The 12,220-nt window shown below is 27.7% G+C and overlaps 2 protein-coding genes and 1 non-coding gene across 5 annotated transcripts; 1 reads left to right on the forward strand and 2 right to left on the reverse strand.

Annotated features, from left to right (window-relative positions):
• Window positions 1-19: 19 nt before the first annotated feature.
• Window positions 20-1,397, reverse strand: LOC114183098 (calmodulin-like protein 7). The gene has a single exon (XM_028069964.1). The coding sequence runs from the start codon at window positions 1,176-1,178 to the stop codon at window positions 525-527; it is 654 nt and encodes a 217-aa protein (XP_027925765.1). The 5' UTR covers window positions 1,179-1,397; the 3' UTR covers window positions 20-524.
• A 2,978-nt stretch (window positions 1,398-4,375) lies between these two features.
• On the reverse strand, window positions 4,376-4,457 carry TRNAS-GCU. Its single transcript has one exon. It is a non-coding gene; the product is annotated as a tRNA-Ser (tRNA).
• Window positions 4,458-4,647: 190 nt separating this feature from the next.
• On the forward strand, window positions 4,648-6,862 carry LOC114185661. Of its 3 annotated transcripts, none has more exons than XM_028073525.1 (4): window positions 4,648-4,718; window positions 5,131-5,801; window positions 6,318-6,355; window positions 6,449-6,862. In XM_028073525.1, exons 2-4 carry the CDS (start codon window positions 5,154-5,156, stop codon window positions 6,654-6,656), a joined length of 894 nt encoding a protein of 297 aa, XP_027929326.1. In that variant the 5' UTR covers window positions 4,648-4,718; window positions 5,131-5,153; the 3' UTR covers window positions 6,657-6,862. The 3 variants fall into 3 exon arrangements, with proteins under 3 accessions (XP_027929326.1, XP_027929325.1, XP_027929327.1); XM_028073524.1 differs by lacking the exon at window positions 4,648-4,718 and adding an exon at window positions 4,772-5,042; XM_028073526.1 differs by lacking the exon at window positions 4,648-4,718 and adding an exon at window positions 4,775-4,980.
• Window positions 6,863-12,220: the final 5,358 nt, after the last annotated feature.

The following is a 12,220-nucleotide window of genomic DNA, read 5'->3' on the forward strand; positions in this document are numbered from 1 at the left end:
AAGAAAATTAAGTCTTGCATTACCAAGACAAAAAGGCTCATCTCATTTATAGATATCAAACCAGGTGCTAACCCTCCAAAAAAAAGTCCATTGGAAAAAATAACACGCACACACACGCACACAATCAATCCTGGACGCGTGCCTCTTCCAAAACCATAAAAACATGACATGCATGGTAAGTACGAGGCACGAGCTCAGGTTACACACCTAGAAGAAGATGAATGAGATGGGATTGGTCTAAATCTTACACCCTCCCATGATAAACAAAAACCATCACATTGATGCTCTGGACTAATCTTCACGAGACACACACATGTATATATATATTAAATACATAACAGAGTTACCTGACATATGAAGATTAATCCTAAATCATGTAACAATTTCTCCCCAGATTTATTTACAACATGGGAATTGAAGAATGGAACGATGATGACGTTTCGAACGTGGAAACCACAACCATTATAGCTTCCAAAAAAAACGGATCCGAAACATGAAAGTAAACGGAAGCAGATGAAGAAAAATCAGGTGAGAGCACTAAAGCCACCCCCTTTCATCATCTGCTTGAACTCTTTGTAATCGACCATCCCATCTCCATCAACGTCCACCTTCATGATCATCTTCTTGCAATCCTCCACTGTTCTTCCCTGTTTCAACCCGAGCGAGGACAAAACGGTCCTCAACTCTTCCACGGTGATGAAGCCATCGCCGTTCTGATCGAAGACGTTGAAGGCCTCTCGCATGTCGTCGTCCTCGTCACGCTCGTCCATGATCGTCTGGTAGAGCTCCCCGAACTCGTCGATGTCCACGCACCCATCTCCGTTAACGTCTATCCTCTCGATCATCACGGCCAGTTCCTTGTCGGGAATGAAAATACCCAGATTGTCCAACGAATCGCTCAGCTCCTTCTGCGTGATTCGCCCGTCGCCATTGCGGTCGAACATCTGAAACACGCGCTTCAGCTCGGTGGGATCCATCGACATTGAAATTCTTGTGAAGGCACTCGAAGAAGAAGATGATGGTGTTGGTGTTGGTGTTGGTGTTGGTGGTGTGGTGGTGGTGGAGGATCGGAACCAGGAAGGAGAGAGAATGGCTCGCACCTTCTTAGGAACCAGACTCAGAAGAAATGGGTGAAGGAGGTTGTAAAGAAGAAAAAACCTAAGCATAATAGTTGGCATCGGAAGAGATGTTTGTGGTTCTTGTTTGTCGGATGAAGAGAGATTTTTGGGTTCTAAATAAAGAGTTCTTAGGTTAGGTAAATTAGCTTCATTACTTGCATTTATATAAGATAAACCAATTCCAACTACAACACTTTACACACACTTCATGAAGCCATGCAAGAGCTGATTCTTCTTTTCACGCGTTTTTTCATCTTGTTGAAGGAATCGTATTTTAATGCAAGAGAGTGTTTGATGCAAAATACTGTTATAAATTACTGTGCATGCAGATTTTTTTTTGTACTGGAGTAGAAGGGAAAGCAGTGAAATGTGGTTGGTTTGAATAAAGAAACATAATGATGGTTAGGACTTGGTTGTTGGAAGACGCGTTGACATTAAATAATGGGTTTGGAAGGGTCCATCAATGGTGTTGGCTTACCTGTAATTTGAGTTGCAGTGAGTGATTTTGATGTAATTAATGGAGTGATTAATATATAATGTGGAAGTGGTGCCATGATACACAATAAATTAACATAGGTCTGCCAATCATGACTCTCTCCTCTCTCAATGGATCAGAGGCTAAGTATTCATTCTTTTTTCCTCCTTCAAAGCATAACCATTTTTATGAATTATTCTTCTCTTCCAGAGTACCCAATGACCTAGTAAAATCCTTCTAAAAGCTGAATATCAGATCCAAGGCCTTTTTTTTAACAAAAATTTTGAATCCGTAATTGGAAAATAGGGTAATTTGACTTTTTTTTTTAAAATAAGACGAAGTCGTCATAAATGTGTTCGGTTTATTTATTTATTTTTTTTAGAAAAGAAGTCGTTAACATTTATATCAGTTATTTAATAAAATATAGAACTAAAGTTGTTATGAGTCTTGACAACTTCAGTTTTACAAAAATAAAAAATAAAAATCGGTCACATTCATGACAACTTTAATCTAAATATGGTCATAAGTCCTGACGACTTTATTATGACGACTTCATTCTGTTTCAAAAAAAATCAAGTGATCCTATTTTATAATTACAAATTTAAAATAATCCTATTTTACAAAAGAACTCATATTTAAACTTTTAATGGTACTAGTAATATGAGTTAATGATTTATTACTATTACATAATAGTTACATAAAAGAAAATAATATTTTAATAATTTTTTTATATATTGAGATAATATTTTTTAAGTGATATTTTTTATTTTTATATTTTAAAATTACTTAAAAAATATCAAATTAAAAAGAATTATCAAACTTTAGTTATTAAAAATATTTAAAAATTAAATAAAAACCGGACATCTACTGTTTAAGAGTGACCTGAATGAAAAGACACATGGATGAAGTAAAACAAAAAAGTGAGTTAAATAAGGTTGTAACATATAAAGAGGAGTTTAAAAATGCAATGGGGTGAGTGAAAGAGCGTTGATAACGGATCTAAAATATAAAATAATGAGAGAAAGAGAAAGAGAGACTTTAGTTATATTATTATTATTATTATTTATTATTTTCTGTGACTTATTACACTCAAACACCTATTTGCGTGTGTTTGGTAGGGTGCTAACACGTGGCATCCTTTCATGTCTCCTCTCTTAATTTTCTTAGCGTTTAGTGTTTGTATATATAAAGATAATAATTGTTATAATAATTTAGTTGGTGTATTACTTATATAATCTATGCCGGTTAGGCCCTTTAAATAAGGTTAAAAAAATAATTAATTCAAATATTCGATTGGAGTCTTTTTTATCAATGAGCATTTCATATGATCCAAATTTCCAGATTATAGTGTTTTGATGAATTGTTATTATATATGGAAAAAAAAAACTATGCACACTTGTAAAGGTAAGAATTTTATTGGAAATGTAACATTTGTAGTTATTGTAATCATTCAATATTTGATGCATAAAGAAAACTAAGTATTTTATGAAAAAAATAGGTGTATTTTCTTTTTGTGACTAAAGAGACAATAAAATAAAATACCATTAACCGAGTTATAGAGTATTATAAATAAAATCTATGACTTAAAGAAGTAAAATAATTCGTTTTTATTGGTATTAAAGAATATATTAATAGACATATCTATTAACTTTTTTATAAAAACATAAACGAAACCGATTTAATTTAAAGAAATACATCAACTCAAACAAAGTTGGTTGAACATTACTTCTGCCTTGAATATTTTATTAAAAAAAATTAATTTATATGGTTGTTACAGCACCTTCACAAAAATCTTCAATATCGTTAACAGTTTTTTTAACACTTCCATATAAATCTTGAACAATTTCCCAAATTTAAATAAACCTTTAAAGCTCTTCTGCATTTGATGGTTCAAATATGATAATATTAAAAAAAAATAAGAATATCAATTTGAATCAAGAGAATAAAAAATAAAGAATGTTTTTTAAATTATTGGTTCTCAAATTTCATTATTTAATAGGAGAAAAAGTAATCACATATTATTAAACAGTTAAATTTATGGGAAATGTAAAATACCTTGCATAGAATACTACTTTTTTAAAGTCTGCCTTCTAGTAATTACCAAAGTAAGTATAATAATGAGAATAGAAATATTTGTAATTTCTATTATTAAATAGATATCTACAATCTAAATTGTAGCGATGTGATTGTATAAAAAAAATGAAAAAAATTACTAAAAAAATATAAAAAATAGTGAAAAAATAAGCATATTTATTCCAAAATAAGACTTAATTAAATGTGATTCTTTTTCCCAAAAATTTAAAGACATACTATTAAATTGAATTAGTTGAAGAGTCTTCTAAAATAAATGATTGGTAATACATTATACTTCAAACAAATGGCTCACCTAAAAGAATATTTAAATAATATAACATATATGAAGGCATATTTATATTTTTGTGTTTAATATTAAAAAAGCTTAAATCATTATTTGATAAGTACTTAAAGTTACCTTGAAAATATTTAGAAAAACTTATCTGGAATATGATAATCTTAATGATAAAATTTTAGAAGTTTTTATAATATTTAATTTCTTGAAGATATTTTCTTGTTTTCGTAATAAATATATAACTTCCATAATAATTAATTAGTCTATTGTTGTTGTATATCAAAACTAAAATTGTTAAAATTTGATTTATTATGTTCACTGCTGCTTTAATTTTTAATGATTTAAAATGTTGATTATGAAAAAAAAAAAACAATAAACTGAATAAGAAAAAACAAAATAAATGAAAATTCAAATCGTCGCCTGAGAGATTCGAACTCTCGCGGGGAAACCCCATGTACTTAGCAGGCACACGCCTTAACCACTCGGCCAAAGCGACAATTCGATGCTAATGAGGGAAAATAAATTTAAATAAATACAGTAAAATATTATTTTATCTAAATATTTAAAATTAATTAGAGAAACAGATCATTTAATTACAATACGAGAAATATCATAACAAAATAAAATAACAGGATAAATATACTTGTGAAAAATAGCTTTTAGACTCTCCCAACAATTATATTAAAGGTAAACCTTTCCAAATCTTTATTTTCCATTTTTAGGTGACTCTGACATTCTCCGCAAGATTTGGGATCAGGTATTACTCATGTTCCTTCTCTTTCTTTTTCCCACTTCCTTTAAAGTAAAATAAAAACTGTTTCTTTATTTTCTCTTCCTTCTGTGCTTCAATCTCATTCAATGCCACCAATGAGAGCTGTTGCGTGTCTTAATAAACTCTCTCAGCCATGAAAAAACAAACCCTCATCAAGAAAAAGAAAGAAAAGAAAAGGAAGTTGCAAGAATATGATCTTAACCTTAATGAAGTTCATGCTTCCTCGTACTATGGATTGGATTGGACGGTAGTTGCACATTGTGTCTGTTACAAACTTACAGTTAATGGATAGGGGTTAGGGAACATGAGGTGTAGATTGAGTTATTCTACCTTTAGTTGCATCTATCTTTCTTTCTTTTTTTGTACAATCATTTGAAGCTGTGTTCATCAATTACAGGTTCACTTTGTGTATTGTATACAATGTCTGATAGAGATTCAAAGAAGACAAGGTTGTCTGATATTCATCAGAATAACTGTGGAGATGTAGAATCTGGTGTTTGTTCACAGGAGAAAGATTTCACTTCTTCACTGATAGAAATTACTGATGTTTCCCCTCTTTGTTTTGAGTACCATGGGTGGTCAGAGGAGGGGATTAACCTTTGTGTCGATTTGAATTCATCCCCATCTTATTGGGCTAACAAGTATAGAAATGAGGTATGTGTGAGTGAGAATGTGTGTATGATGAATGAATGTAGGAGTCTTCTGCAGGATCTTGGTTGCTTAGGAGGGAGTTCTTCACAAGGAAAAGGTATAAATGAAAAGCAATCCACTGCCTTAGGTTTAGTCAGATATGCTGCACCAAACAATTATCTTTCTGGTGCTGAATCTTGTGCTGAAGATGTATCTGAGAAAACCCTTAAGGCTATTAATACTCCATTCATTAAATTCATATGTGGTTCCGAGACACTAAAGCATCATGATTCAAATCCTGGTGATGAAATTTTTGAAGATGGTGGACTCCCAGATTTAGTTGATCCTAAGAACGATTTAGTTGTGGAACAGGGAAATTCAAGGGAGATTGATTTGGATACTGATGTGAAGAATATCCCTTCATTTGCTGAAGAAGAGGTATGGTGCTATGCTATCTCTGGCCTTCTAAATATGTAATGTGTTGTTTTTATTTGGATCTTTGTTTACATATGTGAAAGTAATCTCATCATTAAAAGATTCATGTTCTTACTGAATGCAGTTTCCTAACTCTGTCCACTTTTGTAAAGTTCAGCTCATTATTGATATTGATATCTTTTTCACTGTAGTTTGAACAGGGATTTGTATGGTATTTTATTTTCTCACTATTTGCTAGTTGTTTTCTAGTGAAACTCGGCTCTCAATAATTTGTATCTTGTCCTCTATTTTTGTGATAGTACTCTTTTAATCCTTTGTAACATATCTGTGAAAAGAACTATTTGTTTTATATGTTTGTGTGTGTTGCAGAAGGGGATGAAGTATAGGGTCTGTGAGGGAACATATTATGAACTTCTCTGAGTATTGACAATCTAAACAGTTTTATGAGACCAATACTTATTATCTTTGCTTTTATGAATTTTCTTGTGATGAATGTATAAAACATCTCGTTATCTGCAGGAGGTGGGAAAAAATGTTAAGGGAAGGGAGAATTCAGAGTAATTAATTACTCCCCTCAGCAACATTTTTCTTAGTTAATTAAGGTTTTATGTAACTGGTTTTTGAGCATAATCATACTGTGTTTCTTCCAGATGCTACCAATTTGATGAGCCGCTTGAAAAGTGTGGTGATCAGGAATATAAAATGAAACATCAGAAGAAAAACAGACACTCAAAGGGTCAAAGTTGCAGTGATAAAGGTGTTGGAATGTTCTTAAGAAGCATGAAGAAATCTGTGACAGTTCGGCCTAGAAGATCCACACGGCTATTCTCCAAGGTGCTTCAACAATCACTGCATTAAATAGAATTAGTAACAAAGCCGAAATTTTGCTGTACATGATTGTTCTTTTGAAGCATACACAACACCGAAATTTGAAACCAATAAATATACATGAATTCCCTGTCCAAGAATTTTGTATGGTGTTGCTGCTGTTAGCTTTGTTTTGCAGCCTTGTTTTATGCGTCTGGACTATATTCTGAGGTATACACAACACCGAAATTTTCCCATATGTTCAGTATCATTTATTAAAATTTGGTTTAATTAGTCAGAGATACTCAATTTCGTTTATATATATATATATATATATATATATATATATATATATATATATATATATTTGATATCTGTTTTAAAAAATGTGGTAATTAAATCTTAATTTTTGAAATAATATATTATATTTCTTTCAAAGAAAAAAATTATAGTCTTTAATAATTTTGTACCGAAAGGATTTAATTAAATTTTTTTTTTTAAATTAAGATTTGATTAACACTTTTAAACTGATACATCCAAACGAAAATGGATAGGATCCCACTAATTAAACTTAAAAGTGAAAGCTATTCATTTAATGTAATAATAAGTTGCATGTTGCTTTATTCTTTTGAAAGAAATATACTCAGAAGAAAAATAATAATTTATAACAATATATAAAGGGGATTCCTCTTTTGTATTCATTTTTTATTTTTTAATTTTATCCTTAATTACTATTTTAAAAATTAATTATTTTATAATTATTTTTTCTGTAACCGTTTTTTTTTTAAATCTTTTTTATTTTGACCGTTATTCTAAAAACATTTTCAAACAATTATTTTATTTAACAATTATTTTAAAATTTATTATATATATTTTAAAAATAAATATTATTAATCTTATAAAATTAAAAAATGCGAATACACATGCGTGCGCCTGTGTGTTCGCTAATAATAATGCGAGGAGCATGGTAATGCTGGGTGGACCCTGTGAAGAGACTCTCTAGCCCGGCCCGGAAGAAAAGGTACGTAAATGTTATATTTTAATTTCTCTCTCAAATAAAACTTTTTTATTTTATTTTATTTTGTTATTTCTTTACTCTAGAATCTTTAAACCAGTATTTTTGGTTAATTGTTGAAGTTTTCGGGTAACTTAAATAACAATTTATTGCTATGCTCCTTGTGTTATAAAAGATTTAACTTTCACATTTATTTTATGTTGGTCTTCATTTTATGTTTAGTTAGTTTATATTTATTTTATTGTCAATAATAAATTAATAGGTCTAAAACAAAAATAAAAAATATTAAAACAAGTATTATTATTATTATTATTCTTATTATCATATTTGCATAAAATAAATTTTAAAATTTAGTTTATGCGGGTTGAATCGGGTTTGTGGTGAACTAATTATTGTGTTGTGTGAAAGTAGGTCAACAAAATTAGTCTTTAATTTTTATGCCGATTAGATAAGTTGAATTTGGATTCTCTGCTAGGTTTTGTTGTATTATTTCTCTACTGTATCTCCATAATATAATGATTACAATTAATTTTGACGTTTTAAAATATATTAAAAAGATATTTAAAATATCAACACAATGTATTTTCAATGCTGAGTAGAAAACAATACCAAAAAAACCAATAAAAAATCTTGACTCGATAAGTTTAACCTATTTTTTATGGGCTAAATGTGAAGCAAACTAGTTCCCATTACCATCTAAATGCAATGTAAGTTAGTCTTAGTGCGTATATTTTATTTATGCTTGCATGATTAATGTAAGTGAAAAATTAAATAAACCAAAATAATTAAAATGAAAAGGTTAGTTAAATTATGTGTTTTTATCTTTGTATGGTACTCCAATATCTCATTTTTATGCGATATAAAACTTAAAACTCACACTTGAATTCCTAACTCTTATTTTTATTTCCTTTTTTTTTTTTAAATTTGCCTACTTCCGTAGTATAATGCAAATTTTCCTATGTAAAAAAAATCCACTTTATCACTTTTCTCTTCTACTATACTTAATTTTGTCTGGAATAAATAAACATTAGGTATAATCAGACTGCATAAAAATGTCTTTTTTTTTTCAGCGTTATTCTTATCTATGTTACTGATCTGTTTAATTTTATACTAATAATTATTATTCTATATAGACTGATTTATCATTAGTCATCTTCTAGATTCCATGGTGATATTAAATAATTAAGTTAATATCTTATTTGAACATTGATAGCATGTTCATAAAATTTAATATAAGTTTAAGTATTATTATGCTCCAACTTGTATTGTTGCTTTTTCTGATTCGGAAATATGACAAGGTATGTTTGTGTTTGACGATTGAGTCTAAAATCGCGTAACAAACGCGAAATTATCGAAACAAAATAACTTTTGTTTCTATACACATATATAAATACAACGACTATGATATTTGACAAACTCTTTTTTAACAGACAAAGTTTACTTTTTAATATATATCATTTTTTTTAAATTACATAAAATCTTTCTTTTATTTATTAAGATGCTGTCATTTGTACATTATCAAAAGTTTATCATAAAAAATTTGTTTCAAAGTAATTTTCCTAAATCTATTATTTTTTATTTGATGAAAGTTAAAAAACGTGAATAAGTCTCTATATTTAAGGTTATTTTAAAACACATATATAAAAGTTCTTTTCAGGTCATCAATATATTTAGGACATATCGGAAAAGTAACGTCATCATGGTATAATTTAGCTTTTTTTTGTGACGAAATTGTTTAGGTAATTAACTGATAAAGTGTACTTACGTTAATTATAAATTTCACATCATAAATTAAAAACTCATTTTAGCAATTTTGGAATTAGAGTTTTATATATATATATATATATATATATATATATATATATATATATATATATATAGAGTATTTAAATTTATATAAGACTTACAAAATCAAGATTACTCATTTCCTTAATTAGTTAATTTTGTTACTCGCAGGATAAAATAACCTTGAAAATTAACCAGAATTATCCATATGAAACTTCAACTTAAATTAGAAAATATGACAATCAACCTGCATAATAATTTTAGCTAATTGTTATTCATTCTTCGTTTAACGTGTTAAGAAATTGTTAACGTTACATTGAATTCCTCAATTGAACTTCTAATAAATCTGCTACTTTGTGGGCTCGAGGCAGAATGATAGGGTTAACAATAAATGACTTTTTTTAATTAAAAAATATGATGAACTGTACTGTAATATTTTTATTTTTATTTTTTTATTTTTAATTATCTATCTATTACATGAAGAACACTTACTGTAATTTTTTTAACTTAAAAATACCATGCATTGTTTATAAATAACTGGAAAAAATGTGTTTTTAAGTCTTTTTTATATATCATTTATATATATATATATATATATATATATATATAATTATATGTGAAAGATATCTTACAAGACGTGTCAACATTTATTATGTTGTTGTTTGTCACTTATCAATTTTTTTAAGACTGTTCTAACCGAAGGATTAATAATACTAGAATCAAATAGTGACAAAATTTCGATGAGGGATCATCTATAATTTTTTATGAAATTTAATAGATCAAAACGTATTTTTCTTATGAAATTTAATGGATCAAAACGTATTTTTCCCTTGTTTTATACACTTTCTGTATTTGTTTTATACATTTTAAATCAATAAATTAGTTCTCAAACTTTGGAAACTATGTGAATTTAATTATTTCTTTTAGCTGTAATAGTAGAAACTCACTAGCAAATACTAAATTTAAATACAAAGAAAAACTACTTTTACATATTATAAAAGTTGAAGGACTAATCAACACGTTTAAAGTGTAGGAACTAAAACCTAGTTTGACAAAAAAACTGCAGACACTGTAAACATGTTTTTCTCTAAACAAATCTAAATATATTAATATTAATTTTCATTGAAATTTCAAAACATGGTCCTTTCTTAGTTAATTAAAGTGTGTGATATTTCAAATGAGTGTCTCGAAAAATAATCTTGTTTTGTCACTAGGTAAGTTTTTTTCTCCAACACAAAAAACAATTTAAGAACATTAATTGCTCTCTCTCTCTCTCTCTCTCTCTCTCTCTATATATATATATATATATATATATATATATATATATATATATATCGTTATTATTGTATAACTAAGAATTAAACCTTTATCTTTAAGGCTTAGCATTTCTTAATCTTTAAAACGAAAATAAATTTCAATATAAAAAAACAATAGATTCTTTTATTCTCCAAGTTACGACCATTTTATTTCAAAATATCACTGAAGGATGAGGTTTAGTAAGGTATAAAATAAAATATAAGAAAGAAATCCTTTTATTTTTATTTTTATGACAATTTATTTCATGAACTAATGCAAAGTTAGTTTTATATCCTATTTTGTTTTGTTACGTCATATATTAGTTAGGAGTTAAGATCAAAGATGATTTAATAAATTTTTCTCATTTAATTTTTTAAGACGTCAAAATGTCTTTTAGAAATAAAAATATGACATAACTTTTAGATTTCAAAATGAATATATATAGAATACAGTAATTCATCGTAACAATATTATCTCACTAAAGTTGAAGTTGAAATTTCAACCTTTTTAACTCAAAAACAGACAATTTAAAGCAAATTAATGAGAAACGACAAATAAAAAATTCCGATATCAAAATATAGAAACTATTTTGATTAGCATTTAATTAATGGTTAATATTAAATTGATAGGGTTTGTTTAATAGATGTGGCGTGGTTGAATGACAAAGCCTAAGAAAAGTAAACAAAATTTTATGTTTGTGTTTGATAGAAAAGTAATTAGAAGCTACCAAAAAACTTATAATAATAATAATAAAAAGAAATGCGCTATAAAACAATGAGTTTGAATAAAATTGATCAAAGCCAACTAAAACATATATGAAATTTTGGATCCCCACGTGATAATCACGAGGTTTATTAGGCGCGGTAAATGAAAGGTTAAAATACTTCCTTTATCCATGTTTTTGTTAAAAAATCTCAAATAGGTCCTAAGATTTTTTTTAGTCTCAATTAGGTCCATATTTTTGAAAATGTGTAACAATTAGGCCCATTCCGTTAGTATGATATTAATGGTGTTAAGGATATGCCACGTGTCAGCTCCACATTTTTTTGATTTTTTAAAAATATATTTTTTAAAATTTTTTAAAATTTTTTTAATTTTTTTAAAAATTTTTTAATTTTTTTTTTGAAAATTATTCATGCCACGTGTCACGTCAATATTGTGCCACGTGTCACGTCAGTAAGGTGACACGTGTCAAATTATTGTCTGAATCTCAATTTGGTCCATATATTTGTTATTTTTATTACATTTCAGTCCATTTTTTTAAAAAAATTTAAATATATTTATTTTAACCTTTTACAAAATTGTTTTAAAATTTTATATTTAAATTTATAAATTTTTTATTTTTAAACCAACTCTAACATTTGTATATAAATTATTTAAAACAATTTTGTAACAAGTTAAAATAAATATTTTAAAATTTTAAAACAAAATATAAAATAAACTTAATATTATTAAAATTGTTTAATAAAAATATCATTATAAAATTTATATAAAAGTTAAATTTGATCTCAATTTAGAG

The sequence above is a fragment of the Vigna unguiculata genome, chromosome 5, assembly GCF_004118075.2.
Source record: "Vigna unguiculata cultivar IT97K-499-35 chromosome 5, ASM411807v1, whole genome shotgun sequence".
Taxonomy (NCBI): domain Eukaryota; kingdom Viridiplantae; phylum Streptophyta; class Magnoliopsida; order Fabales; family Fabaceae; genus Vigna; species Vigna unguiculata.

What these genes read in the sequence shown, in the direction of transcription:
- LOC114183098 (XM_028069964.1), bottom strand. Translation starts at nt 1,178, where the DNA reads ATGCCAACTATTATGCTTAGGTTTTTTCTTCTTTACAACCTCCTTCAC.
- LOC114185661 (XM_028073525.1), top strand. Translation starts at nt 5,154, where the DNA reads ATGTCTGATAGAGATTCAAAGAAGACAAGGTTGTCTGATATTCATCAG. An exon ending in CTTCATTTGCTGAAGAAGAG is followed by an intron (nt 5,802 to 6,317) that starts GTATGGTGCTAT and finishes CGTTATCTGCAG; the next exon opens with GAGGTGGGAAAAAATGTTAA. An exon ending in AAGGGAAGGGAGAATTCAGA is followed by an intron (nt 6,356 to 6,448) that starts GTAATTAATTAC and finishes TGTTTCTTCCAG; the next exon opens with ATGCTACCAATTTGATGAGC.